Source organism: Vidua chalybeata, chromosome 22 (assembly GCF_026979565.1).
Source record: "Vidua chalybeata isolate OUT-0048 chromosome 22, bVidCha1 merged haplotype, whole genome shotgun sequence".
Taxonomy (NCBI): Eukaryota; Metazoa; Chordata; class Aves; order Passeriformes; family Viduidae; genus Vidua; species Vidua chalybeata.
Window position 1 is genome coordinate 7,069,287 of NC_071551.1, and position 27,860 is coordinate 7,097,146.

Consider the following 27,860-nt stretch of genomic DNA (forward strand, 5'->3'; position numbering starts at 1 on the left):
GCTAGCCCCGGTTCTGCCCGGGAATGGCCGGGACGGAGGGATCGGCGGGAGGGGCGGGGCCAACACAGCGGGGCGGAGCCAGCGCTGTTGTGGGGCGTGGTCAAGAATGAAAACTACCTGATTTGCATAACTATGGGCGTGGTTTTGTCGCCCCGCCCCGCCTGCGCTACGCGCCGGGACCGGAAGCGGCGGCCGCGTGGCGGAGGCAAGATGGCGGCCCCCGGGAGGAGGTGAGCGCCGCACCGGAGGGGATCGGGAGGATCCCGGACACGCCGGGATGAGCCTTCTCCTCACATTCTCCTTTCTCCCCCTTTACTCCCTCGTTTTTCCCCCGCTCACGCGCTCCTTTCCCCCCTCACACTCTCCCTTCTCCCCTCACGCGCTCCTTTCCCCCACTCAAGTGCTCCTTTCGCCCCTCACACGTTCCTTTCTCCCCTCACACTCTTTTTCCCCCTCTCTGGTGCTCCTTCCCCCCCTCACACGCTCCTTTCCCCCCTTACGCGCTCCTTTCCCCCCTCACACGCTCCTTTCCCCCTCACACGCTCCTTTCCCCCCTCAGGCGCTCCTTTCTCCCCTCACACGCTCCTTTCTCCCCTCACACTCTCCTTTCTCCCCTCACACGCTCCTTTCTCCCCTCACACTCTCCTTTCTCCCCTCACACTCTCCTTTCCCCCCTCAGGCGCTCCTTTCCCCCCTCAGGCGCTCCTTTCCCCCTCACACGCTCCTTTCCCCCCTCACATGCTCCTTTCCCCCCTCAGGCGCTCCTTTCCCCCCTCACACGCTCCTTTCCCCCTCACACGCTCCTTTCCCCCTCACACGCTCCTTTCCCCCCTCACATTCTGTTTCCCCCCGCAGGAAGCTGGCGGAGCTGAGCGTGGACGAGTTCCTGGCTGCGGGCTCGGACTCGGAGCATGACGGCGGCTGGGAGGAGGAGGAGGAGGAGAAGGAGGAAGGCGGCCGGGCCCTTAACGGCGCTGCGAGGCGGAGGCGGCCGAGCGGGAAGGCGGCCCAGGGGCTGCAGGCACGGCCGGGCAGGTGAGGGAGGGCTCAGCCTGGAGAAAAGGAGCTTTTGTTTTCTTTCCACAACTCCCTGACAGGAGGGGACAGCCCCTGGTGGGGCTCTGCTCCCGGGGAACGGGGACAGGAGGAGAGGGAATGGCCTCAGTGTCACCAGGGGAGGTTCAGGTTGGACATCAGGAGGAATTTCTCCGTGGAAAGGGTGGTCAGGCGTTGCCCAGGGAGGTGGTGCAGTCCCTGGAGCAATTCTGAGGAACTGAGAAACAGATCTGTGATGGTTTTTCCAGGCGTTTTCATCTCTCCCAGTGCGATCTGGCGTCTCGCTATCAAGATTTCTTAATCCTTAACGAAGTGGTTTTGTCACAGCCTCAGCAGAACTTTGAGCAGTGAATGAACAGCAAATTCTCTCCCAGCAGGAAGAAGGGAAAGGCATCTGAGCACAAGGATCAGCTCTCCAGGCTGAAGGACAGAGACCCCGAGTTTTATAAGTTTCTGGAGGAGAACGATCGCAAGCTGCTGGACTTTGATGCCTCAGACAGCTCTGAGGAGGAGGAGGCTCTGCACAGACCCCCTGACACCCTCGAGGTACCTGGCTGGGATCAGTGAACTCAGTTCCACGGGCAGTGTTTGTGTTCCAGCCCCGAATCGTGGCATGATTTGAGTTGGAAAGGGCCTTAAAACTCACCCAGTTCCAAGCCCATGCTGCTCCAAGCCCTGTCCAGCCTGGCCTTGGGCACTGCCCGGGGTGGAGCAGCCCCAGCTCCCCTGTGCCACCCTCACAGGGAGGAGTTCATTCCCAATATCCCACCTGAACCACCCCTGCTTTGCACAGGGTGCTGAGAACAGCCTAATGAATCAGCCCAGCCTGCCTCCCTCCTCATCAGTGCTCACTAAAGGAGCTGGGGCCAGGCAGGGCCTGTAAAAACCTTTCCTCAGTCCCTCCTGCTGGTCTCTCTAGGAAGCCAGTGATGAGGATGAAGATGATGAAGACGAAGAACAAGAAAAAGCCAAAAGGAAGAAAGTTTCCTTCATCCACGTGAGCTTGAAGATGGTGGAGGAGTGGAAGAAAGGTGCCCAGGTGAGCAGGGGGTTGGAACACACAGCACTGCAGAGTTCTCCTCTCTGCCTATAAAAGGGCCAACTTGGGATTTGTTCACCTGGCACAACATTTATTTATTTATTTGTTCATCTGGCACAAAATTTATGTCCCAAGCCCCCAGAGCTCTTGTGCCTTCAGCATGACTTTGGGCTGCAAGATTCAAGTATTTCCATTCCCTATGAGGGAGAAGCTGCAGAAATGTGGCTCAGAAGAGGCCAGAATGATCAAATTTGGGTTTTTTTACCCTCTGGCAGCTCCAAGAGCTTTCTTAGTCACATATTTAGTAGTGATGGAATAGCTGAGGGGAATGAAGCTCACACTGGGAGTTGCTTGCAGCTGATTAATTCCTTCTCAAGCCTCAGCAATTAAAAGCCAGTTTTAGGGGAGGTGAAGGCCACTGAGTTTATTAACCCTGCCCTGATGCTTGAGGCTGGAGCTCTTTTTGCCATCAAATTCCCAGTGAATTCCAGTACCCCTGTCCTAGCCAGGAGCTTCAGAGTTCCAGGAGATCCCTTGCTTCTCCTCCTCAGCAGCCCCTTTTCTTCTTTCCCCAGAGGAATCTCACCCCAAAACTCTTCCATGAGATCACCCAAGCCTACAAGGCAGCTGTGGCCACCACCAGAGGTGACAGTGGTGGTGACCCCAGCAAGTTCCAGGTGACTGACACTGCAGGTGAGGGAAGGGAAATCATCTGGGGGGGGAGTTGAGCTGTGGGAGAGAGGGGAGATGAGCCCTGGGAGGAGTTAATTCACCCTGTCACTTTGTTAGGGAGCTTGTCTTGCTGTGCTGCTCTGGGATCTTTTCTTTCAAGGGTTCTTGGTGCTGTTTCCTTGGGGAGGTGGCCCCTGTGCCTTCCAGTCTTCAGTAAAAAATTGACTGTAAGGCAGACTGGGGGTGTCTAGAAGGAAATGCAGGAGCTGTGCCATGGAAATCACTGGCTCCAGTTCCTCAGGGACCTCTTTTCCCATTAGGAGAACCAGGAATCCATGGAAAATCACTGACAAATGCTTTCCTGGCTTGTTTCACCCAGTGTTCAACACCCTGGTGTCCTTCTGTATCCGGGACCTGTTCCACCACCTGCACAAGCTGCTGCTCCCCAAAGCCCCCAAGAACAAGCTCAAGTAAGTCTTTGGGGGGAGATTGAGACCCTCAGGAAAGCTTCTGGGGATTTCCAGAGCTGCCTTTGGGCCTGGGAAAGGGGTGCCAGCTCTTCCCAAACACTGGGTGCCTGGTGATGCTCACAGGCTTCTTCTTTTCTTCCCCCCACTTGTGTCCCCTGCAGTATCAAACTCCAGGTGTTTGCAGAGGATGTGTGGCTTCAGGGAGGTCTGGAATTTCCTGTGCTTGCACTCAGGGGGCAGTTCAGGCACTGAGAATTCATTTCAGAGGGAGGGAGCAACCTTTCTGCAGAGTGTGACCCCAGCTCATGCTTTGCAGGCAGCTGTTGGTGCAAATGAGATCTTGCTGCTCATTTTGCTGCTGAAATCTGATTTATTTGGGTTTTTTTTTAAAGCTAAACCAAACTCTTGCTCCTTTCCAGAATGGTTCTCCCTTCCACCAGCCCCCTCTGGGGAAAGCTACGACTGGACATCAAAGTTTATCTTGGCTGTACCATACAAGTAAGAAACACCATCATTTTCTCTTTGTGGGGTCAGTCTGTGCCTTGCTGGGCTGTTTAGGATATTTTGGGGTGAGGCAGATGGGGTTTGCCCCTCTGAGATTTGTGTTCATTGTTTCCCTGTGTTGTTTTGGAATTATTTGGTCCAATTAACAATTTGGAGGTTCAGAGGATGCTTGGGTCAGAATAGGTAAGGCAGTAAAGAAGGGTTGAATTAACATTCTGGCAGCTCTTTCTGTTTTAATTTGTCTGGCAGATTAATATTTAATAGGCTTTAAAGGAGTTTGCAGTCTGTGTTCCTGCATTCTGCATCATTAATTCATTTTTTGGTGCTGTGATCTCTCCACTTGAGGCAAACACTGAGATGTTCTGTTGGTGACTTCACATGAGGCATCTCTGACTGATAAAGTTCCATCCCATCCATGCAAAACTTCTGCTGTTTCAGAGATGATTTATGGATTGTTTCTGAAGGAAACTCCTACCCCCACTTCATTTTGAGATTGCTTTGTTAGCGTCCCCAAATTGGAATATTAAAACCAAACCAACACTGATTGTTCAGCAGTGATTCTGAATGCACTGATTCTTCCCTTGAGGGAAGGGATAGCAGGAGTGTCAGCCCAGGAGCTGCTGTGCCTCAGCTGGGAGCTGGCACAATGACTTAGCAGAAAGAGCAATTTGATCAGGAGAGCTTTTTATTTTTTTTTTTTTCCTCCCCTCAAGCTGTGGTGCCTGTCTGCAGCAGCAGAGCAGTGCAGACAAGGAAAAGCTGGGAATGCAGTCCCTGGGAGCAATCCCTGCTCCTGGGCTGGCTCTGAGAGCCCTCAGCCCCAGCCTTCACCACAGTGGGTTTTCTGGCACCATTTCTGAACAAAATCTTCTCCTTTTGGTGTCTGAGGGACTTGGCCAAGTCTGCTCAGTCCAGAGTCCTTGCAGAGCAAGGAGGACAGTGAGGAGGCAAATTAAATGTGGACAAAATGCCTGTGCTGCTTCCAGCAGCTGGGACTGTGTCAGGCAGAGCCTCTCAGAGTCACCTGGAGCTCACCTTGCCTTCAGGTTGGAAACTGGGTTTGTCTGCAGTGAGCTGAGCTGGACAAGCTGCAGACAGAGATTTGGTTCTTCACATTTTGTCAGAGCCTTTCTCCTTGAGGGAGAGTTAACCCAAATACCCAAAGAATTCCAGCCTCCCACTCAGAAATCCTGCAGAAGTCCAGTGTGCTGTCAGGCAGCTCAGGTGATGTTTCCCTGTGCAGGCTGAGGGTGGGTTTGGCCATTTTGGTGTCCTGCACCGCAGACAAACGGACATTTTGCAGCATCCACAAGGGAGGTGCTGTGTGATGAGCTCAGGGCCATCAGCCATGCAGGGGCAGCAGCCTGAGCTCCCATTTCCAGGCTGAGGGACCTGCAGGGCAGCTCTTTAGCCTCTGCTCCTCCCCTGGTCCAGCTGCTGGGCTTTGTGTGAGCTCCTTCCTGACTGAGCAGTGTTTGGAAGCAGCGAAATGCAGCTGGCACAGGGAGGGTGGTGAGCCCTGCCTGCACACTGGGGGTGTTTTGCTCTCCTCCACAGCTGCTGTCGTGCCTGACAGAGGCCTCAGTGGGAGCAGCAGTCCTGCAGCACGTCAACTGCACAGTCCCATATTACCTGTCCTTCCCAAAGCAGTGCCGGGCCCTGCTCAAGGTAAGGGGGTGTGCTGGGATGTGCCATTGGCATCTGAGATGCTTTTTCCCCTCCTTTCAGCTGGGCATTTGTGGTGTTTGGGCCTGATCCCCTGGCAGTCAGTCCCTTGTAGTGTTCCCTGCTGTTCCTGGAGAGCATTCCTGCCTCTCTCCAGGTGCCACGAGGTGATGCCAGGCTGAGGTGAGTGTGTGGGTGGCTCTGTTTGTAGCTGCTGCTCCCCAGGGAGGTGTTTTGGGAAGCTGCTTCCTCCTCCCAGATGGAGGAATTGCTGCCAGGCCCTGGGAATGTCTGTGCTGCCTCTCCACTCGGGGAGCTGGGGGTGGAATATTTCTGTGGCAGCTCAGTCACAACTGCTGAGCGTGAGCAACAACACAGGAAGGGGTGGGGAGACACCCAGGGCAGCAGGGTGGCATCTGAGTGGAAGCTGCAGCTCTGGAAGGAGGCAGGGAAGCCTTTGGTGGTGGAGATGACTGGAGTCATGCAGGGCTGGAGGCTGGCACACCTCACAGCTGCTGCAAGCATTTCTGAGAGGGCTTTTCCAGCCCTGCAGTGAGCCCTCTCTGTGCTGTGCATTTCACTGGTGCAGCTGAGCTGACTGGTTGTGGGGGGCACCAGGTGCTTCCTGCCAGGGCCAGGTGAACCTGGGGGAGGTGGAATCACTCAGGAGAGTTCAAATGAGTGTTTAACCACACAAATAAAAGTTGTGTATTTTTTAGAGGTGCTGGTTTTGGACAGGTTCCTTTATTGACCATGGAAACATCAGCCTGGGCTGGTGTGAGGACAGAAGGGCTGCCAGTGACTGACAGCACATTGTGTCACCTCTGTGTCACCTCTGTGTCACCTCTGTGTCACCTCCATCTCACCTGCCTCCTTGGTGCCCTCTTGCTGGGCAGGAGGGAGGTTCAGGCCTACCTGTGGCCAGCGAGGAGCTCTTTGTGCCTTCACTCACTTGTCCCTGTGGTTTATCCCAGCAAACCATCACTCTGTGGAGCACAGGGGAGGAGACAGTCAGGGTCCTGGCCTTCCTGGTGCTGAACAAGATCTGCAGGTACAAGAAGGAGGTTTACCTCAGCCCCCTGGTCAAGGTAAGCCTGGCTCTTCCTGAGATCTGCACCTTTTCTTCCTCACGTTGTGTGCAAATGCCTCAGAGCCTTGAGCTGCAGGGGAGCAGGTGCTGGAGGTGATGCTGGCAGCCTCCAGAAAAGCAAACAGGGCAGAAATTCTGTCAGGTCAGGGTGATTCCTGCTTCCCACTGCTGCCCTTCCTGCTGGGGGCACGGAGACTGAGCAGGGGAGCTCTCTGGTGCCTGTTGAATCTTCCTCCCCCAGACTCCTGAGTGCTGACGCCCTCCTGAGCTGCTCTGACCTTTCAGCTGAGTCCCCAGGTGTATTTTCCTGCCACAGGGGCACCTGAGCAGGAGAGCTGTGCCCAGCCATCCCCACGTGTGGCTCAGCCCCTCCTGCAGCCTTGTCCTCTTGCTGCCAAGCAGTGGTGGGCACATCTCCAAGCCTCCTGTCTCCCCTGGAGAAGGAGCAGGCCGGGTTATTCCTTTCTGTGATCAAAGCAACACTTCAGCCCTGGTTTGGTGTTAAATATAAGTAAAACCTTACAGAAGAAAGGCCTTGTAAAACATAGTTTGGGCCTTACTTCTCTAGCTAAGAGACTATGAGTATTCTGCTGGGAACTAAGCTAGTAAGTTTCCATAAGAATAAAATCCTATAACAGTGAAAATTTGCTTATTCTCCTGAGAAAGAATTCTAAGGCTGTAACTGTTAACAGCACTTGTAAAAACTATCCTGAATCATTAAAAGAAAAAATGCAAATATCTAAAAAGAGCCACAGGCATGTAACCACCTCTAGTGAAGTAACCAATCAAACAAGGCAACAACTACTTACCAACCAATTAGAATTAGGCACAATGCTTTCAAAAATCCCTATAAATTCAGGCTATGATTATTTCACTGCTTTATGTTTATTATTTAATTTAAATAATAATATTAATATACCAATTATTTATAATTAATTCACTTCTTTCACTGCTTAAAGAAGAGTGTGCCTCATCAATCTCTAAGGTGAGGTCACAGGGACAGTTTGGTCACACTGGGAGGGGCAGAGGAGTCCGAGAATGCTTTTTGCTCTGTTTTACATTGCTGCTTTCTCATCCTCTTCCCCTGGCAGCAAATGTACATTGCCTTTGTGAAGAACTCCAGGTTCACCTCTCCCAACGTGCTGCCCATGATCAACTTCATGCAGCGCACGCTGACCGAGATGCTGGCCCTGGACAGCCCCACCTCCTACCAGCACAGCTTCATCTACATCCGCCAGCTGGCCATCCACCTGCGCAGCGCCATGACCCTCAGGAAGAAGGTGGGTGCCGGAGCCTTCCCCGGATTGGGGTGACTCCGGATGGTGGTAAAGTCTCTCCTCCAACCCGTGCCTTCAAAGAAAGACTCAGTAGTCTTCAGTCGTCCGGTCTCAAGGTAGTTTATTGCATGTTATCTCAAGGCACACAGACTCCCTGACATTGTCCCTGACTCTGTCTGTTCCCGTCTCCGGCTGTCCCCGTCTCTCCTCCCCGAGGGGCTGGTGCCATCTTTTATATCACACATTACGTATTAGGTGTTTATAGTTTTTCCCCAATGCCTACTACCTATGTTGAACAGTGACTTTCTACTCTAAACCAATCTGTGAGTGCCAACACCACCAAGAACATGGAGAATAGGAAGAAGAAAGAAGGAGGACAGGGCACGCCCAAATCCCTCCATCTTAGAACCTCTGACCCCCATGTACAAACCTTAGACCCCCCTGTACAAGGCCTAAAACCCCCCTGTACAGCACTCAAAAATCCTACCTTTCACTTTGTGACTACTTCTATTATAATATCTAAACTTTTGTGATTTCTTGTTCTTCCTGCAAGGTTGGTAAATTGTTCCATGGGTCAAACTCAAGACCACAGGGGTCCCTGGCCGCCTGCCAGGGTCTCAGAGGCTTCTGCCCTGGGCCCAGAACATCCAAGAGTGTCTGAGGGACACCTTGGGTTCCGACAGGTGGGCACCCTCCTCATCCTCAGGGGGCTCCCTGGAACAGGGAACAGGCCTGGGCAGGGTTGCAGGAGTAAAGTGTGGGTTTATTAAAAGGCCTTCACAGGATACGCCTTGGGCAGTGCAGGAGCGTGGTGGAGGCTCTGTTGCTGTTGGCTGAGAAGGGACACACGTTCACCAGAGGCTGGCTGGCATAATGCACCGTTTATCTTGGACTGCTCCTTGGTGTAAGCTCTGATCCAGGTGCACTTGATTGGTCATTCAGTTAATACATTTCACCCGATTGGCTAATTAACAAAAAGCCCTTCTTATAAACGACCTTTGAGAACAACAAAAAAAACAGAGGGTAGGAAAAACAACCCCTGCAGGTTGTTTATAATAATAAGCTATCATTGTTTATCTTCAACTCCCTAAAATCTGGGAAAACTTCTCTAGTTTTCTCACTCTCTGATCAGGCTGTCACATCCACAAGGCTCCACCCAGGATGGACTCCAAGTCACGAGTTTTCACACTTTTATAAGTTTTGGTCCATTTCCACATTGGGGTTCATTGTCCAATTCCAGCTCCAGGTTGTGCAGTCCCATCCTCCCACTTTACTCTCCTGTTGATTGCACTTTTTTGGGGCCGAAGCTGCAGTGGTGTCCTTGGTTCTGGGGCTGGAAAAGGATTGTTGTGTGGGACTGAGCTGTGAGGAGAACTGGCTGACACTTTATATGGAGTTCAGGGTTAAATACCAATGCAGTACAGAATGTGGAAAATCTGAAAGCTAAATTTAAAGCATCACTCCTTGGTGGGGAATGAGCTTCCCCCCTCCTAGGAGGAAGTGTGTGGAGAGGAGGGATTGCAGTGACCACTTCAGGCTTTGGTGATGTCTGACCCATTGTTGGGGCTCCAGGGAGCCACCTGGGAGTTGTCTGTGCTGAAATTTCAGCCAGGAAGGAGAAAAAGAATGGAAACTTTGGGGTGAGCTCGTTGTGGCCTCAGAGGACCTGAAAGGAGCCTCTGAGAAAGGCTCTGTCCAGCTATTTCCAAGGGCCTGCAGTGGCAGGATGAGGGGGATTCTCACTGACTGGAGAGCTAGATTGGATACCAGGAGAAAATTCTTCCTTTTCTGAGAGTGGGGAGGCCCTGGAATGGATTCCCCAGAGCAGCTGTGGCTGCCCCTGGATCCCTGGAAGTGTCCAGGGGCAGGCTGGATGGAGCTCAGAGCCTGGGATGGTGGAAGCTGTCCCTGCCATGGATGATCTTTAAGGTCCCTTGGAACCCAAACCCTCCTGCAGGCTGGGAGTCGCTTTTCTCTCCACACTTGCACGAGTTTGTGCTGCACTTTCCATCTTGGACACCCTTTTTCCCCTCTCAGGCTGCTGTTTGCAGCCTCTGTTACAAAACCTGCAGGTAAAGCAGCTTAGGAGCCACCCTGGGGTGTTGCAGCTCCCCAGCAGAGCCTGTGCTATTTAAAGGACTTAACAAAGCAGCTCAGACCTCTGGGGAGCAGCCCTGCTTTCAGCCACCTCCAGTCTGACCTGGGAAATCTGAGTCAGATTGCTAATCCTGGATTTAGTCCTGTTTAGCAAAACAGACCCCACAGATTAATTGTTGAGCTGCCCCCAAACAGGGCAGGGCTGGTGCCCAGCTAAATCTCCTGGCTGGTCAGACATGGGGATAAATAAGCAGAGATAAATGAAGTCTGGGCTGCAGATCCCCTAATTGGATTGCACTGGCTCCTTACACCCTCAGTGTGGCCCAGACAAGGAGTAAATCCACTTGATTTCACAGCTGGGGAGGCTCGTGGCACTTCAGATGGGCATGGCACCACCAAAATGTCCCAGTGCAAGCACTAAGCCCATCTGAATGGAGCAGTGGCTGGTGGTGAGGGTGATTACCAGAGCAGATTGCTCGTCTGTTCTGCAGGAGAAGCTGAGAAAAGCTTTCTGGTACCTCTCAGTGACCTGGGGAGGGCTGGCACGGCCCTGCCATGTCCAGCTGTGCCTTGGCTTAAGGCCCTGCTGCAAGGTTGGGCCCAGTGGCTGCAGCTAAAGGATTCTGTGCCTGTCTCAGGACTTGTGCATCCTGCTTTTCCATGCAGGAGAGACGAGCTGGGCCTTGGAAGTCTGGAAAAAACCACAAGTGGGGGCTGAGGCACCTTGTGAGTGCAGTCTGCTGTGGGTTTGGGCAACACCTGCAGAGCTACAGAACTTTTAGGGAAGGGTTTCCTTCAGGAACTCCTGCTCCAGCTGGGCTTTTATTCACTGTGGCACGAAGAGCTGCTGCAGCACCTGCCCAGAGTATTGAAAACCATGTCCTGGTCTGGTGCAAGCCTTGGGCCACTCCTGGCTGTGCTGCTGAGCCAGGCTGGGTCACTGTCACTGCTGTCACCATGTCCTGCTGCAGTGGTTCTGCTGCAGGTTTGCTCTCTGCTCTGCTGCCTGGCACTTCTGCCCTGCAGTTACAAAAAAATGAAGCTGTCCTGGGTGGTGTCTTCCCCAAAAGTGCTAAGCTGATTGTTTGCCCCAGTGGTGAGCTGAGGATTCCCTGGCCCTGGCCACATCCAGTGCCTGCTGTGAGCTGGGAGCTTGTTCTTCTCAGAGCAGCCACACTTGAGCCCAGCAGCCTGGTTTTATTCACTTTATTTCCTTCAGGCACTGACTGGTACCAGAGAACTTGCTGCCCTGGGAATGGCAACTGCAGTGTTGTTATTCCTCCCTGGGCAGTGTCCTGGATAAAATGAGCCTGGGCACCTATCAAATGCCACATTTTCACTTTTCTGCCTTTATTTTTTTCCCTCTTTCCTGCAGGAGAACTTCCAGTCAGTCTATAACTGGCAGTACATCCACTGCCTGTACTTCTGGTGTCGAGTTCTCAGCACCATCCACCCCAGTGAGGTCATGGAGCCCCTCATCTACCCCTTGACACAGGTCATTATTGGCTGTATCAAGTGAGTGGAATTCCTAATTCTTTTTATTTTACAGTTCTGTGATTTGGATTTAACCATGAATGATCTCAAAGCTGCTTTTATTTGAAATTTTCCAGCCCAAGATGTGTGTGAGCAGCTGCTTAGGGGGCTGACAGAGTTGTGGTATGGGTTATTCTTTCCTCTTTGTCCAGGAAAAGTCTCAGTCTGAATAACCTGGGCAGATTATCCTTGTAGCTGCAAGGAAAATGATCTGCCTTGCTTCAGAAAATCCTCATCAGCAGCTCTGTAAATGCATTTAGAAGCTGCATTTTTGGTGCCTGTTTGTTGGGATTGGAAGAAGTGGGACACAGTTGTTATTTTCGGGATGTCTGCTGAGAATTCCCTCCTCACATCAGTTTATATGGATGAAATGTTTGTGCTCTGAGGTGCCTGTTAACAAGGAGCATTGAGGGAATTTTGGGATCTCTGGTGATCTCCCAAATCCTGTTAGCTCTGTTAACCAGATTCTCAGCTTTAAAGCCCGGGTCTGGAAGAAGTCCCCAGCGGTGATGGAGATAAGCAGATTTAAACGATCAGATAAGAGCATGCAAACATCCCTCCTGCCATCCCCCACGGCTCTGGGGATGGATCCAGGCACCTTCCTACCTGTCCAGCAGACAAATCAGGATCTGGGGCTGAGGAGAGGGGCATGGGGTGAGGCCCAGTAGGTTTTTTAGCAGCTTGGCATGAGCAGCAGGTACTGCCTGGCGAGGCTTTGGAGGTTTGGGAATTCCCCCCCAGGTGGGTTTGGGGTGACCTCACTGTGGCCTTCCAGGAGCTGAAGGAGCTACAAGAAAGAGGGAGGGAAGATTTCCAAAGGATGGAGGGACAGGACAGAGGGTGTGGCTTCAGACTGAGAGAAGGTGGCTTCAGATGAGATAGCAGGAGAAAATTCCTCCTCCTGAGGTGGGGGAGGCCCTGGAATAGATTTCCCAGAGCAGCTGTGGCTGTCCCATCCCTGGAAGTGTCCAAGGCCAGGCTGGACAGGACTTGGAGCAGCCTGGCATAGTGGAAGGTGTCCCTGCCCATGGCACTGGATGAGCTTTAAGTCCCTTCCAACCCAAAGCATTCCACGATTCTGCGATTCCAGCGTTGGGAAAGTGGAATCAGATCCCACCTGGATCCCCCCAAGCCAGGCTGGTGGCTGGGGTGTCAAGGAGGCAGATTGGCAGGTGTGGGGGTGCTGTGGCTCCGTGGGATGGGGCACTGTGTGACCTCTGCTGTCCCTTCTTTGTGCTGCTGTGGGATTTCTCCCGAGGGATGTGTGGCAGGAGGATGCCATTCCCTGCTGTCCCTGTGCCGGGAGGTGGCGCCTGGCTGCAGCACAAGGACAGTGTCCCCGTGTCCCCGTGTCCCTGGGACCTGCTCCATCCTCCCTGAGCTGCTTTAACCCCTGTGCTGGCCCCTCTCCACGCTGGTGGTTGTTTTTAGCAGCAGAAACTCCTGTTCTGCTTTCCCTTTTTCCCATCAGCTTTTCCTGGCCTTGTCTGCTGGGATCTGTGCCCTGCTCCCAGTCTGAGCTGTGAACATGAAGCTGTTCCTTGGTGTGTGTGGTTAAATGGGGATTTTTGGTGCCTGTGGCATTCCAGCCTCTCAGCAGGAGCAGGGAAGGAAGCAGGGCCAGCCTGGGTGACCTGGAGCTGAGAGGAGATGGCTCTGTCCCCTCTGTCCCCAGGGCTGGGACAGGATGGGCTGTGCCAAATCAAAGCAAGCCTTGGGGCTGTTCCCAGCCCTGGAACAGGACAGGAGCCATCCCAAGTGATGGCAAGGCACTGGGGACTCTGCTCTGAGGTGGAAGGAGTCACCTGGGAGGGAGCTGGAGCTGCCTGAGCAGAGCTGGTCCCAGCTGTGTTTGGCATTCCTGGGGATCCAGCCCTGGGATGTGGAGCAGGCACAGCCACACGCTCTGAAATGAATGGGTTTGGTTTACAGTAAATCCATACACTTAACAGCTTTATTCCTCCATCAATTAATTCTTGACAATGGCTTTCGTCATCTCCAGAGGTGCCAGAGCAGGGGTGCAAAGTAGATTTATTTCTGAAATGGGTCCAGTGGTAATTATTTCACTATTTGGAAGGGGGATGCAGCTGATTTATGGTGCCTGGTCAAACATTTTTATTTTGTGGGCTCTCCTGGATTGCTCAGCAAGTCCTTTGGGGAGGGAGGGGTTCATTTATCAGCATGGCTCTGTCGTCTGTGAGCTGTGGTTTAAAAACACAAAATTTTTAATGCTGGACTTCAGGTGCAGGTCAGGGTGAGAGGCTTGAGAGTGGGACAGAAATGAGTTTTAGGGATTCCTCTCCATTCTCTCCCTGCTCCTGGGGGAGCTGATTCTGCTCAGTCCCAGCCTGACATGGAGTTGGGCTCAACTTTTGTCTTAATTACCTTAATTATTTGAACCATGGGTGCAAGTCAGTGAGGGCTCTTCTCCTTCCTTCTGTGGGAGTTTTATTTCTAGCTATGGGGTGGCTTCAGCAGCCCAGGCTGCTTTCCTGTGTCACTGAAGGCTGCAGGTGCAGTTCCTCTGGAAATTTGGCCTAATATAATTTGCTTTTATTTGTTTTTATTTATTTCTGTTATTTGTTTTTCCTGCCCAGGCTGGTGCCAACGTCTCGGTTCTACCCCCTGCGCATGCACTGCATCCGTGCCCTCACCCTGCTGTCCCAGAGCACCAGGACCTTCATCCCCGTGCTGCCCTTCATCCTGGAGGTGGGTTGGTCCCTGCTGGCACCTTCTCCCTGCTAAACACACTCACTGCCCCCACCAGCAGCTCCTGGGGGTTCCCACTTTGCTCACTCCCTAAAATCCCTGGCAAACAGCACCAGGCTTGCTGGGAAAAATGGGATTCAACTTTTATTATCTGTGAGCTGTACCTGAGCCCAGCTGGGTGCAGAATGCATTGCCAGGGGCTTGGACTGGTGCAGCTGGAGCAGGCAAAGGGCTTGCCAGGGGAATTCAGAGCTGCAGGAATTCCCCAAGCTCCATCCTGCTGCTGTGGTCATCTCTTGGTGAAGACAGAGTGGTTCCTGACTGCAGACAACGGGAAATGGAAGAAAAAAAAAAAAACACTTCAAGAATTATAAAAACTTCTTTAGGAAGACATCTGTGGGGCCTTGAGCTTGCCATGAGGCTGGCCACTGAGGAGGAGAGACACACACTGCTGGGATAAGGGCCTGACTCAGCCAGGCTCACTCCTAATCAAGTTCTCTCGAAGCAAAGGCTTTGGTGGTTTGGGGTTGTTGTAAAGGTCCCTTGCAAACCACATCCTCAGCCTGTGGAATGTTTATAATCCTCCTGCTCCCTGGCCTGGGTGGCTTTGCCATTCCCCTGCTTCCTTCCTCTTGCTCCTGCATGTCTGAAACCCTGCCAGCCAGATTTTGGGACAGAGTCATCTCCCCTCTGGGGTCATGGTGCCCAGGGAGAGGATTCCTTTTGCTTTTTGGTGCTGTAAGAGACAAAACTCAGAGCCTTCCCCCCTCTTTGCATTCTGGCCCTGACACCTTGCCCCAGCCAGGTGCTGCCATTCTGCACCCTGATCACGCTCAGGTGTTGCCCTGATCACGCTCAGGTGTTGCCCTGATCACGCTCAGGTGTTGCCCTGATCACGCTCAGGTGTTGCCCTGATCACGCTCAGGTGTTGCCCTGATCACCCTCAGGTGTTCCCATCCCTGAGCTCCCTCAGCAGCTGTATTCCAGGTGTGGGAGGTGACCTGCCCTGGGTCCCCAGGTGGCTGTGGTGGTGCTGGGAGGAGGATCAGCATTCTGGTGCCCAGCCACAGTCCCTGAACCTGTGGCTGACAGCTCTCAAATCCAGCAGTGATTTCTCTGGAGACACTAATCCCATAATACACCTTGCCCCGGACCAAAATCCCTTTGGAGCCACTTACCCAGCCCATCCTGAAGGGTCTGGGCAGGGTGTTTGGTACCAGCAGGGCGTGGTTTGGGGCTGGAGAGGGCCATGAAGGATCCCAGGAGAGGGTGTGCTCCACTGCTCTGTTCCAGCTGACTCCGAGTGCAGGGAAGGAGCAGCTGTGGAGTTTGCGACGCCGTTCTGGGCAGGTTTTGGAGTGTGGGTTCAGTGGGGCTGCTGGGGGAAGGAGTGCCTGAAGCTCTGCATTTCCCTCCTGCACCAAGCAGGCTCAGCCCCGTGGCTGCTGCTCATTCAGGAGACCCAGATGAGTGTCTGTGCATTCCCAGAGGCACAGAATTGCCCCCATGCATGGGGAGTGAGAGCTGCATGGGGCTGAGGAGGGGTGCACAGCTGCTCTGCACTCTGGCACTGGGAGCTGTGTCTCCCAGCTCCCTCCCCACTCCCCACGTGGGAGCTGGGAGCTTGGGAGTGCCAAAAATCCCCAAATCCCTCTCCTTCCTGCCTGCACTGCCCTGTCCTTCCCTCTGTCTGCCCGTGGTTTTCCCCTCAGCCACACTGCTGCCTGGTGACGTTTTGTGGCCCCCTGGTCCCTCATTATCCCCCTCCCAGCCTGCCCCAAGGATTCCTAGACACCAGTGAGGCCGTGCCCCAGCCTGGCTGTCAGCCCTCAGCATGGCAACCACGCTTCCTCCCTTCCCAGAGGCCCTGCCACCTCCTGGGCCCCTTCCAGAGCCTCTGGCTGCCCTTCCCTGCCTGCCTGGAGGCCTGGGAGGATCCCAGGGAGCCCCGTGCCTTCAGTGTGTCTGACCTGGGGGATCAATAGCTCTGTTTGGGCCAAAGAAATAACTGTGCATAACGAGGTTTATGGCATCGATTCCCCAGGCAAGGGCTCTTCGTTTGCACAAGCCCCCACGCTCGTCCCTCCGTTCCAAATAACCTGGATTGACAAATAAAATGTAAGAAATCAATAACAGTCTCCTGCTTCTGTGGCCTGGGGGCACTGCTGTGACCTGAGCAGCCTCTCCCTCCTGCTCCACTCAGCCTCCCCTGTGCTGCATCCCCACCATGGGGGCTGCTGAGGGATGTGCTGCTGCTGCACACAGGAAGAGAAATGATTTCCTGCTCTGGAGGGCAATCCCAAAGTGTTTGGGCACAGGGAGAGAGGAGCTGGGGCTGCTGCAGAGTGTGGGTGAGCAGAATGTGCTCCTCACCCCTCTGTGAGTGCCATCAACTGGTGGCTTTTTTGTTGTTGTTTAAATGAGATGGAAGCCTCCTTGATTGCCACATAGGATCCTCTGGTGGGGACGTGTCTCAGACCCAGTGGTTTGAGCAGGTGTCCCTGGGACAGTTATTTCAGTGACAGTGGTGAATTTGGTGTGAACATCACTTAGTCTTGCTTTGAAACTCTTCTCACCTTCAGGGACAGCTCCAAAACCAGCTCCAGCTTTGGGGTACAGCCTCTGACCGTGAGAAAGCTGGGGCTGAGGAGCAAACCTCAGCTTCTTGTGCTCTTGCTTGTGTTGGTTTCCTCTTCACACCACAGCACCTTGCACACCACAGCTTCAGGTGTGGTTGGGGTTTGCTCCCTCCCTGTCCCTGGCTGGGATATTTGGGAAAGCTGTGGGGCAGTGATCAGGAATTGGGGTTTCTGGATTGTCTTCTTGGCTCTGCCACCACCTGCATGCCCTTGGCTGAGTCGTGTGCTGGTTGCTTTGTGCTCTGATCACATTTACACCCGTTTTGTTTTTCTCTTCCAGGTTTTCCAACAAGTGGATTTCAACAAGAAGCCAGGACGGATGAGTTCCAAGCCCATCAACTTTGCCGTGATCCTGAAGCTCTCCAATGCCAACCTGCAGGAAAAGGCCTTCAGGGTAAGTGGGACCTTGGCCTCCAGCAGTGCCTGGGTTCCCTGTGGCAAGGAATGTGCTCCATGTCCCTGTCCCCAAAGGCAGGACACGCCTTTCCTGGTCTGGGTTTAGGTGCTGTAGGAAATCTGTGGGGTTTGGGTCGTAGCCAGTCTCTTGATTTGTGTTTCTCCTGCTCAGGATGGGCTCATTGACCAGCTCTATGACCTGTTGCTGGAATATCTCCACGGCCAAGCCCACAGCATTGGCTTCCCAGAGCTGGTTCTCCCCACTGTCATCCAGGTAAGGGGACAGGCACTTTCTGGTGGTGCCATGAATGTGCACAGAGCAGAATAAAGTCATGTAAGCTCACAGTGACCTCAGGATGGCCCTCAGAATGAGGGGAGAGCCATCTACCTCTGCTTAATTTTAATTTTTATCAGTGTTCTGGGAGGAACAGAGGCATCACATCTAATTAGGCTGGAGGTAGGGGAAAGTGGCTCTGGAGTTTGCCATCTGTTGGGAGCCAAAGTGGAGCAGAGGCTGCAGAACTGCTCTGGGATGGGGTTGGGATGGTGAACTCAGGTGAGTTCTTGGGGATTCAGAGCTGCCCCAGTTGCTGTGGGGTCTTGGAGCAGAGCCTGTGCTCTGAGCCCCAGCTTTTCCTTGTCCTCAGCCTCCCCGAGGCGCTCTCCACAAGATGGCAATCTTCCCTCCCAGTCTTCCCTTCCCCAGTCTTCCCTTCCCAATCCTCCCTTCCCCAATCTTTCTTCCCCAGTCTTTCCCTCCCTTCTCAGGCTCCATCACCTGGAGCTGCAGACAGCACAGCTCAGCGTTGTTGGAAGTGTTCCCTCATTCCCAGCCCTCTGCTTTTAACTCAGGAGTGGCTGCTCTCACATCCTCTGTGGGGACACGAACCTCTGCTTGTCCTGGTGTGTGCCATGGGCCCCTGCACGCCTTGGGCTGCTGGGGGGGCACTGGCTGTGCCCCACAGGCTGTTTGGGATGTCCCTGGCTGTTGGGGCTGTGCTCCACAGGCTGTTTGGGAAGCAGAGCTCCGTGTCCCTGCCAGGGGCTGGCATCTGCCAGGGGCTGGCATCTGCCAGGCACACGGCTCTTGGCTGTGTCCCCCGGGCTGGCACGGGGGCTGCCTTGGCTAGTGGGAGCTGGCAGCCCCTGTGTGAGCAGGCAGAGAGCTCCTGTGCCTGTGCCTGTCCCTGCTCCCCCCTGTTGGCAGCCAGCAGCTGTGGGAGCTGCGGGAGCCGATGTTTGGCTGCACCAGGAGCTGCTGACGGCCCCGCGCCTTGCGCAGGGACCAGGCTGGAGCTCTGAGGAGGATGGATGGATTCCTGCTTGGCTGCCTCTGCCCGCAGCCTCGTGGCGTCTGCCGGGCTGGGGGCTGGCCTTGGCTTCCCAAAATCTGCGTGGGGAGAGGCTTTTCTCCTGGAGAGCTTCCAGCCCACTGTGCAGATCCATCTGTGCCCAGCCTCCCTTCCCTCCCTGCTGGGCTCACGCCTCTCCCAGCGCCAGGGCAGGGCTGGCCCAGTTGGCAGGGGCTGTGTCCCTCCTCCTCCTCCTCCTCCTCCTCCTCCTCCTCCTCCTCCTGCTCTGGTCAGCAGCTCTGGGGGAAGCTGGGCTGAGCTTCCCAAATTCTCTCTGCCTGGAAGGCAGGAAGCACCGGCAGATGAAAGGCAAGGAGAGCCAGTGGGGATGGGAGACATTTCAAAGCTGCTGCTGCTGCCCCAGGGCTGACCCGCGGGATTGCCCTCCATCAGGGGCTGGGAGGGAAGAGCCCCTTCCCTCCCCAGAGCCCAGGCAGGCAGCACAGAGCAGAAGTGGGAGGTTGGAGGGGGAAAGCTGGCACTGAGGCAGGAGCTGGCAGGAGCCAGGCTGGGCTTGCAGTGAGCCAGAAGGGCAGGAGGTGCTGCCTTGCCTCGCCTTGCCCTGCCAGCAGCACTCCTGCTGCTGCTCCCCCTGTCCCCAGGGAATGTTCCTGCTGTGAGCAGGGCTCTGGGCAGGGTTTGGCTCCCCTGCATCGCTTCCAGTAAGAGGAGCTGGGGTTTTGCTCTGTGGGCTCTGCTGGGAGAAGCCTTTGGTGTTGCAGGCTGGCAGTGGGACAGAATCAACCCCAGTAATGACAGGGCTGGGGTGTGAGGCCTCAATGCCATATCCACAGACACACGTTGCTGTTCTGGTTGCTTTTACTCTGCAAAGATCCCATTGTTCCATTTGGCAGAGTAGGGAAAAGCACACACGGACCCTGTTTTTTTCCCCTCTCTGTCCTTTATCTTCTTTTACCTCCCTGGTTGTGTCCCTGCCTCTCCACACAGGGCTGAGGTCTCATCAGGTTTCATTAATATCTGTGGCAGCTAGGGCTGGGACTGTGAGGGGAGCAGGAATGGAGCAGGGCTGTGTGAGGGAGCACACAGCTCCAAACTGCACTGACAGAGGCCAGGATTTTGCAGGATTTCTGGTGACACTTCTGCAAGGGAAGAAAAATGATAATGGATGTGGCAGCGGATGGAATGGATCTGGGGCTGCAGCTGGGGGATCAAGTGAGATAAATCGAATGACAAATGCATCTCTCAGTGGAGATAAATATGCAGCACCTATAAAAAATAAATATTTTAGGAAGGGGGGGTGAGGGCAGGACACAGCAGCAGAAGAATTGTTGTGCTGATGGTTTCTTTGTGCTTCGGGGGGAGCAGGGAAGGTCTGGGTCTGAATTCCCATTTTTCTGAGCTGGGATGTGCTGGAGGGAGAGGGACAAGGGAAGCCCCTGCTGCTCCTGAACGGGGAGCTCTGCAGCAAACACCCCTCAGAGAGCAGTGTCCTGGCAGGGAGGGGCTGGCTGGCACTGCCACCTCTGGATGGACAGTCACACCTCCCCACCTGGCACTGACAGGAGGGACACATCTCCTTCCTTCCCCCAGCTCTGTCCCCCAGGCAGAACCTGGGGAGCCATGGGTGGAGGAGGCAGTCATGGATTTGCTGCCTGGAAACCTTTTGTCTCCCTCCTGATAGCATCTCCTGGTCCCACTGAGAGGAAGGTTCCATCGTGGTTAACCATTTCCTCCTGCCTCCTTGGGCCTCCTTCTCTAAATATGAGTGTCTGTGCAGTGTTTGTGTGTTTGTTTATGGCTCCAGCAAAGAGCTGGGCCTGCAGGATTCACACAGCACTGCTGGAGCTGGGCAGAGCTGTCAGCAGGCAGGGGAGCCACTGGAATTCCAGCCAGGAATCAAACCTGGACACCCCCATCTTCCTTCTGTCACCAAGAGCATCCAGGGCTGCCTCAGCTCTTGGTTTGGAGGTGTCACAGCAGGGTGCTGGTGGCTGGAGAGTTCCATTTTGTCATTTTTGGTGTGGTTTGAGCCCTGGGAAGGTCGAGGTGCCAGCTGGAGCTGGGATTGAGCTCTGGGAAGGTCGGGGTGCCAGCTGGAGCTGGGTTGGAGCCCTGGGAAGGTCGGGGTGCCAGCTGGAGCTGGGATTGAGCTCTGGGAAGGTCGAGGTGCCAACTGTTGGTCCCTGAGGGTGGGAGATGCCTTTTCACTGACGGGATGTTTGTGGGAACCCTGACATGGCTTTCATTCTTCCTCTCCTCTTCCTCCTCGCAGCTGAAATCCTTCCTGAAGGAGTGCAAGGTGGCCAACTACTGCAGGTCCATGCGGCAGCTGCTGGAGAAGCTGCAGGAGAACTCAGCCCACATCTGCAGCAGGAGGCAGCGAGCGACCTTCGGCGTGGCCAGCACTGCAGCCGTGGTGAGCCCGGGGACACGGGGACATGGGACAGCCTGGGGACATGGGGACAGCCTGGGGACAGCCATGAGGACATGGGACAGCCTGGGGACACGGAGACATGGGGACAGCCTGGGGACATGGGGACAGCCTGGGGACAGCCATGAGGACATGGGACAGCCTGGGGACATGGGGCATGGGACAGCCTGGGGACATGGGGACAGCCTGGGGACATGGGGACAGCCTGGGGACATGGGACAGCCTGGGGACATGGGACAGCCTGGGGACAGCCATGAGGACATGGGACAGCCTGGGGACATAGGGACAGCCATGAGGACATGGGGCATGGGACAGCCTGGGGACACAGGGACATGGGGCATGGGACAGCCTGGGGACAGGGGACAGCCTGGGGACACAGGGACATGGGGCATGGGACAGCCTGGGGACAGCCATGAGGACATGGGACAGCCTGGGGACATGGGGACAGCCTGGGGACATGGGGACGGGCATGGGGACAGCCCGGGGACAGCCATGAGGACATAGGACAGCCTGGGGACACGGAGACATGGGACAGCCTGGGGACATAGGGACAGCCTGGGGACATGGGGCATGGGACAGCCTGGGGACAGCCATGAGGACATGGGACAGCCTGGGGACACGGGGACATGGGACAGCCTGGGGACATAGGGACAGCCTGGGGACATGGGGCATGGGACAGCCTGGGGACAGCCATGAGGACATGGGACAGCCTGGGGACACGGGGACAGCCTGGGGACAGCCATGGGGACATGGGACACCTTTGGCACCACCAGATTGCATTTTCCCCTTTCCACTTCAGCCGTTGGCTCCCTCTGTGTTCCCTGCAGTGCCCAGGCTCTGCTTGGCCTGGGGAGAGTTCTCAGTCCCACCACTCCTGACTCAGCAGCTGCTTAAATAACTGAGGCTAAATTCATTTAGTCCTGCTTGCCTCTGAGTTGTGGCTGCCAATTTCTGCCCAGGAGCTGGGAAAACGTGGTTTGGGAAAGGGTCTTCACCTTGTGCCCTTGACTGCCTGTGTTTATTGGAAAAGTGCCTGGAATTTGTGTCCCTTTGTCCACAGGAGCAGTGGGAGAAGCAGGTGAAGGAGGAGGGGACACCCCTGAGCAAGTATTACACTCAGTGGAAGAAGCTGAGGGAGAAGGAGATCCAGCTGGAAATCAGTGGCAAGGAAAGGGTGAGAACCAAATCCTGAATGTGGGGACACCAGAGCCACGTCCTGGGGACAGCCAGGGTGGTGCTGGCACTTTGTCTGGCCATGAATGGGGACAGGGGGACAGCCAGGGAATGGGGACAGGGACTGAGGGACAGGGGGACAGCCAGGGAATGGGGACAGGGACTGAGGGACAGGGGGACAGCCAGGGAATGGGGACAGGGACAGCCCAGAGTGGGGCCAAGCTCCTGCCCCAAACTGGCCCTGCTGCTGTGGTGGGACATTGCCCTGCTGCTGGGGCAGCTCTCTGCAGAGAGGGGCAGATTTGGGTTTTTTTCTGTACAGAGAGGCACATTTGGGGTTTGCTCTGTACAGAGAAGCACATTTGGAGTTTGCTCTGTACAGAGAGACAGATTTGGAGTTTGCAATGCAGAGAGGCAGATTTGGGGTTTGCTCTCAGCACAGAGAGGCAGATTTGGGGTTTGCTCTCAGCACAGAGAGGCAGATTTGGGGTTTGCAATGCAGAGAGGCAGATTTGGGATTTGCTCTGTACAGAGAGGCAGATTTGGGGTTTGCTCTGTACAGAGAGACAGATTTGGAGTTTGCAATGCAGAGAGGCACATTTGGGATTTGCTCTCAGCACAGAGAGGCAGATTTGGGGTTTGCTCTGTACAGAGAGGCAGATTTGGGGTTTGCTCTGTACAGAGAGACAGATTTGGGGTTTGCTCTGTTCAGAGAGAAGCAGATTTGGGGTTTGCTCTGTACAGAGAGACAGATTTGGGGTTTGCTCTGTTCAGAGAGAAGCAGATTTGGGGTTTGCTCTGTACAGAGAGACAGATTTGGGGTTTGCTCTGTTCAGAGAGAAGCAGATTTGGGGTTTGCTCTGGAGAGAGGCAGATTTGGGATTTGCAATGCAGAGAGGCACATTTGGGGTTTGCTCTCAGCAGAGAGAAGCACATTTGGGGTTTGCTCTGTACAGAGAGAAGCACATTTGGGGTTTGCTCTCAGCAGAGAGGCACATTTGGGTTTGCTGTCCTAGAGGCTGCCTGGCAGCTCTGCTGGTGAATGGGGCTGTTGTGTGGCTCGGTGGGGACTGGTGGCTTAATGATGCAGCTTTGTGAGCCCCAGCAGGAGAGGGAACACCATGAGGCCCATTAGGGCTGGGAAAATCCATGTCCCATTAGCAGCCATTGGGGGGGAAAAAAGGTAATAACAGGGAAAAAAAAGAAAGGCAGCCTGGCTGGGAGCTGCAGCTTGCCTTAGACAACAGCTCTGACCCTTTCTGCCCATTCCATTTGCTTTTCCCAATGGTTTTTAATGGGATGGGGACTAATCAGCTTGCTGAGACTCTGCAGATAGGAACCCTCTAGCTGGGGATTAAAAGGCTGGCCCCCAAATTAGCTAATTAGTGCTTGTGTGTGATGAACACAAGGGGCTGTGGGCTGTGCCAGTGCAAATCTCAGTCCTTTGGGGGTCACCCCATGGCAAGTTGGGGTTTATTTTGAGGTGCCCATCCTGAGGGTCCTGTGGGGTCTCAGAAGGGTGGAGCTCATCCAGCACCAGGTGCTGTTTGATGTGCTCAGGTTGTGCTGATGTCACCCAGGGCTGCCTTTGGAGATGGGGATTTTTCCTGGGCTCTGTGGGAATGTGGAACCCCTGGTGCCAGGACAGGAGCCTGCCTTGTCCCCCAGGAATGGTGGGAATTGTGGAAGATGCTTTCACCCCTCTGACCAGCCCGTGGTGGGGCTGGAGCATAACCAGGCTGTGGCTGCCCCAGCCTGGGAGTGCTCCAGGCTGGAAGAGGCTCTGAGCAGTGGAAGGGGTCCCTGCCATGGAACTGGAGGAGATGTGGGGTCCTTTCCTACCCAAACCACTGTGGGACCCTATAACCAGCCTGGGATAGGTACCAGCAGTGGGGCCAGCTGAGGGCAGCAGCTTGGCAGTGCCCCTGCTGCATTTTGCTTCCCAAATCTCTTCCCTGGCACCTCTGGGGTGTTTTTTAAAGCCAGCCCTGTGCTGCTCTCCAGCACAGACAGGGAGGGGCAGAGGCCTCTCCCTCCCTGTGGCAGAAAGAGCAGTGGGAAGGTGATGATTTAAAATCATCTGCAAATGGTGCCGGGTGATTTGTTCCCTTCTGCCCTTCCCTGCCCGTCCCAGCTGACTGCTGGGAAGTGCTCAGCTCCAGGATCAATATGGCCCAGCTGGGGACCCTGGAACAGGCTGGGAGAAATTGCTGGAATTGGCTGCAGGAGCAAACCCACAGCTCCATGTCCTGCTCCTCAGCCCCATCCTGGCTCTGTGTCTGTGCTTTCCCACTCAGACCATTCCTGGCTGCTGGGAGGATGGCTGTGCTCAGACAGGAGAGCGTTTTGGGGTGGTCTGAGGGGTGGCAGGGAGAGCAGATGAGTGATGAGCCCGGGCTGAGTGTTTCCAAGCAAGCCCTAATGTGTGCTAATGCCTGAGTGCTTCCCAGGAGGGGTGTGCAGCCAGGCAGGGCAGGGGCAGCTGATCTCAGAGAGCACTTGGGATTGCATTTGCATTCTGATTATCTTTGCCCTGCTGGCCTGAGCCCTTGCAAGTAAATCCTCCCCCTAATCCCCCTCCGGAGAGGTGTAAAGAGCACTGAGGTGGTGTCAATTGAGAGGCCTTTAATGGCATTGATATTGGCTGCCTGCTCCAGGGGCTCCTGGCCCATTGATCTCCATCAGGGCAGGGGATGGATGCAGACCTTGAGCATCCTCAGCACCTGAAACCCTGAAATCTGCACCCAAAAAAGGGGAACTGCTGCTCCAGAGATGCCCAGCCCACCTGCAGAGCTCCCACAGGCAGCCTCCCTTGGGTATCCTGTCTTTGTGTGCTCCATTAGCAAAAGCAGTTTATCAGGGGAAGATCAATGCAGCAGCAGAGCTCCGTGTGCCTCACTCACCCCTGGGACCCCTCACAAATCTGTGGCTGGCAGCAGACAGACCCAGCTGCTCTGGGCAGGCTGGGCAAAGCCAAGTTCCTGCCTTTAAACACAGCCTTTGACATTTAAAAGCACAAATGAGGGCTGCTCTTACCGTGGGGTTTGTTTTCTTTCCAGCTTGAAGACTTGAACTTCCCAGAAATCAAACGCAGGAAGCAGGATGAGAGGAAGGAGGAGGATAAGAAGGAATTCAAGGATCTCTTTGAGCTGGACAGTGATTCTGAGGAGGAGAATGGTGGATTCTCTGTGAAAGGTACAGGGCTGGGGCTGGGCTTGCCTTCTAGTCCACAGTCCCATTTTCCTTGTCCTCAGTCCCATTTTCCTTGTCCAGAATTCCATGTTTTGGGGTCAGTTTGGCCCTGCCCTAAGGGGGTTCCATGTTGGGTTCAGAAGATTCCCTGATAAGGGGGGAGAGCACAGGGTGAAGTGGCACTGCAGGTGTTTGGGACACTTTTATCTTTCTCTCCCTCCCAGTCCAGCTCTTTTTAAAGCCTCAGCCCTGTGTTTCTTTTCCTGGGCATGCCCCACATTCTTGGCACCTTCATTTTGTCACCCACAAGGTCAGAGCCCAAAAACCAGGGGATGAACAGAGCCCTGTGCATGGCAGGGGCTGTCACCAGCATGGGGACCTTTGATCCTGTCCTTGCTGCACTTCTGATGTTTTTGGGTTTTTTTTTATTTTATTTTAATTTTAATTTTATCCTGACTGATGTTCCAAGCGTTCCCATGAAGTCCTGGAGTGCAGGGGGTGATGTCACCTGGGCTGTGACCACGAGAGGGCCACAGTAAATTGTGCAGCTTGCCTGGGAAGTTCTCCACAGAGTTTGGGGATAAATCTGGGTGTTCCTGCTGGGATTTGGAATGTTTGGGATGTTTTTGGAATGTTTGGGATGTCCTGGGTGTGTGCAGCAGGGAGGGAGGGGAATCTGCAGCCCCTTCGTGGTGCTGTGGATCCAGGGGAGATTCCTGCTTCTGGTGCAGGAATTCCAGCAGGATCACACCCCCAGAATCCCCCAGGGCAGCAGGAAAGGTGCTGGATGCAGGGAATTCCATCAGGTCAGGAGGAGATTGTCCCTGGAATGGGAAATGTTTGTCAGGCAGGAAAGAACCCTGGGCTGGGGTCTCTGCAAGGGCTGAAGAGGGGAGAGGATCCAGTCTGGGAATCTCCGAGCAGGAGAGAACCTGGAGCTGGGGAGGTTCCTGCTGTCCTGTGCTTTCCACCTGGATTTCTGGCAGAAAGGGAAAGCTGGGAATTAGGAATGGCTCAGGAAGAGGTGCTGGGCCTCTGGAGCAAAGGGAAATGGCTTTTGGGGGGATATCAGTGAGAAATGAGGAGAAATTTCCCCTTCAGTGTGTCTGGCACTCCTGAGCTCTCTGCCCCTCGCCTGGGCTGCTGTGCATGTTCCACTCACACCCTGAAAACCCCTCCAGGGAAAGGCAGAGCCAGGCAGGCCTCGGATGACAGCTCAGAAGCCAGCAGCAAGGAGTTTGGGGAGGAGGACGATGATGAAGAAGGAAATTACGAAGTGGAGGAGGACGAGGAGGAAGAACTGGAAGAGGACAGCGAGTCAGAGGGTGAGTGGGGAATTCCTGACAGCACCGGGGCTTTTTTGTCTTGACAGGGTGTCAGGAGGGGCTCCACAGAGCCTGGAGGGAGAGCTGGCAGCCCTGAGCTGCAGAGAGCAAAGGCTTGAGGTGTCCCCAGGCTCTCAGAGCCCCCCAGCCCCTTTCATCTCTTCTCAGGACCCTCCTGCAGCCAGGCTCTGACTGCTCAGCCCAGCGGGTTCAGGAGCCCTGCCAGGAGCACACAGACCTGCAGGGGCCACTCCCAGGTGCCCTCACCTTCCACCTGAGCCCTGCCTGGGGCACAGGGGCACGGGGTGACCCTTTCCTTGCTGGAGAGCTGCCAAGCCCTGCATCGGGGGTCTCACATGTGCCCAGGCCCTGCTGGAATGGAAGCATTGCCTGGCCCGTGCCCCCACATTTCACTTGGTGTTGAGCCTCAGTGGGGCAGTTTGGGCTCTGTTCCCCCCTCACTGGGGCAGTTTGGGCTCTGTTCCACCCTCACTGGGGCAGTTTGGGCTCTGTTCCAGCCTCACTGGGGCAGTTTGGGCTCTGTTCCACCCTCACTGGGGCAGTTTGGGCTCTGTTCCACCCTCAGTGGGGCAGTTTGGGCTCTGTTCCCCCCTCACTGGGGCAGTTTGGGCTCTGTTCCCCCCTCACTGGGGCAGTTTGGGCTCTGTTCCACCCTCAGTGGGGCAGTTTGGGCTCTGTTCCACCCTCACTGGGGCAGTTTGGGCTCTGTTCCACCCTCAGTGGGGCAGTTTGGGCTCTGTTCCACCCTCAGTGGGGCAGTTTGGGCTCCTGTGTCCCCCAGGCACCGCTGCTGTGCCCAGCCCTGCAGGGCTCTCCAGGATGAATTAATGAGTGTCTGCATTAATTAGTGAGGAGCTCCTGGCTCCCCTCGCAGGCAGGCAGGATCACTGACACCTCTCCCTCTCCCCCAGCAGAGGAAGGAGCCCGGGATTCCCAGGATTCCCAGGGGAGGAGGAGCTGCCCCCGGGGTTTGTCCCGCTCGGACCTGGAGCAGCTGGCACAGGGTGGGGACGACGTGGTGCAGGACCTGGAGTTTTCTGATGAGGACTGAGCACCTCCAGCCCCTCTGCAGCACCTGGAGCTGCTGCCAGGGCCAGGAACACAGGTGGGACCAGCCCCAGGTGCCACCCAGGACCCGCTCAGTGACACAACTTGGACTTTTCAACTCAGCTTGGGACTTCTCCAGCTTTTTCTACCAGTTCTGGTTTTGGTACCAATAAAACCCGAGGCCAAAGTCAAGGCCAGTAAAAACTGCTCA

General features: G+C 54.9%; 1 protein-coding gene across 4 annotated transcripts; it reads left to right on the forward strand.

The window, feature by feature from the left end:
• The first annotated feature begins 156 nt into the window (after positions 1-156).
• Positions 157-27,860, forward strand: NOC2L (NOC2 like nucleolar associated transcriptional repressor). 4 transcript variants are annotated; one of them, XM_053962804.1, is made up of 19 exons: positions 157-230; positions 856-1,035; positions 1,431-1,602; positions 1,976-2,095; positions 2,671-2,788; positions 3,147-3,237; positions 3,657-3,735; positions 5,299-5,409; positions 6,381-6,494; positions 7,588-7,776; positions 11,246-11,385; positions 14,001-14,112; positions 17,032-17,145; positions 17,320-17,421; positions 20,733-20,876; positions 21,952-22,065; positions 25,124-25,259; positions 26,438-26,581; positions 27,514-27,860. In XM_053962804.1, exons 1-19 carry the CDS (start codon positions 211-213, stop codon positions 27,651-27,653), a joined length of 2,340 nt encoding a protein of 779 aa, XP_053818779.1. In that variant the 5' UTR covers positions 157-210; the 3' UTR covers positions 27,654-27,860. The 4 variants fall into 4 exon arrangements, with proteins under 4 accessions (XP_053818779.1, XP_053818780.1, XP_053818781.1 ...); XM_053962805.1 differs by having other exon boundaries at positions 27,517-27,860; XM_053962806.1 differs by having other exon boundaries at positions 1,434-1,602.

Coding starts and splice junctions, on each gene's coding strand:
- NOC2L (XM_053962804.1), top strand. CDS start 211: ATGGCGGCCCCCGGGAGGAG. Junction 2,789..3,146: donor CCAGGTGACTGACACTGCAG/GTGAGGGAAGGG, acceptor TGTTTCACCCAG/TGTTCAACACCCTGGTGTCC. Junction 6,495..7,587: donor ACCTCAGCCCCCTGGTCAAG/GTAAGCCTGGCT, acceptor TTCCCCTGGCAG/CAAATGTACATTGCCTTTGT.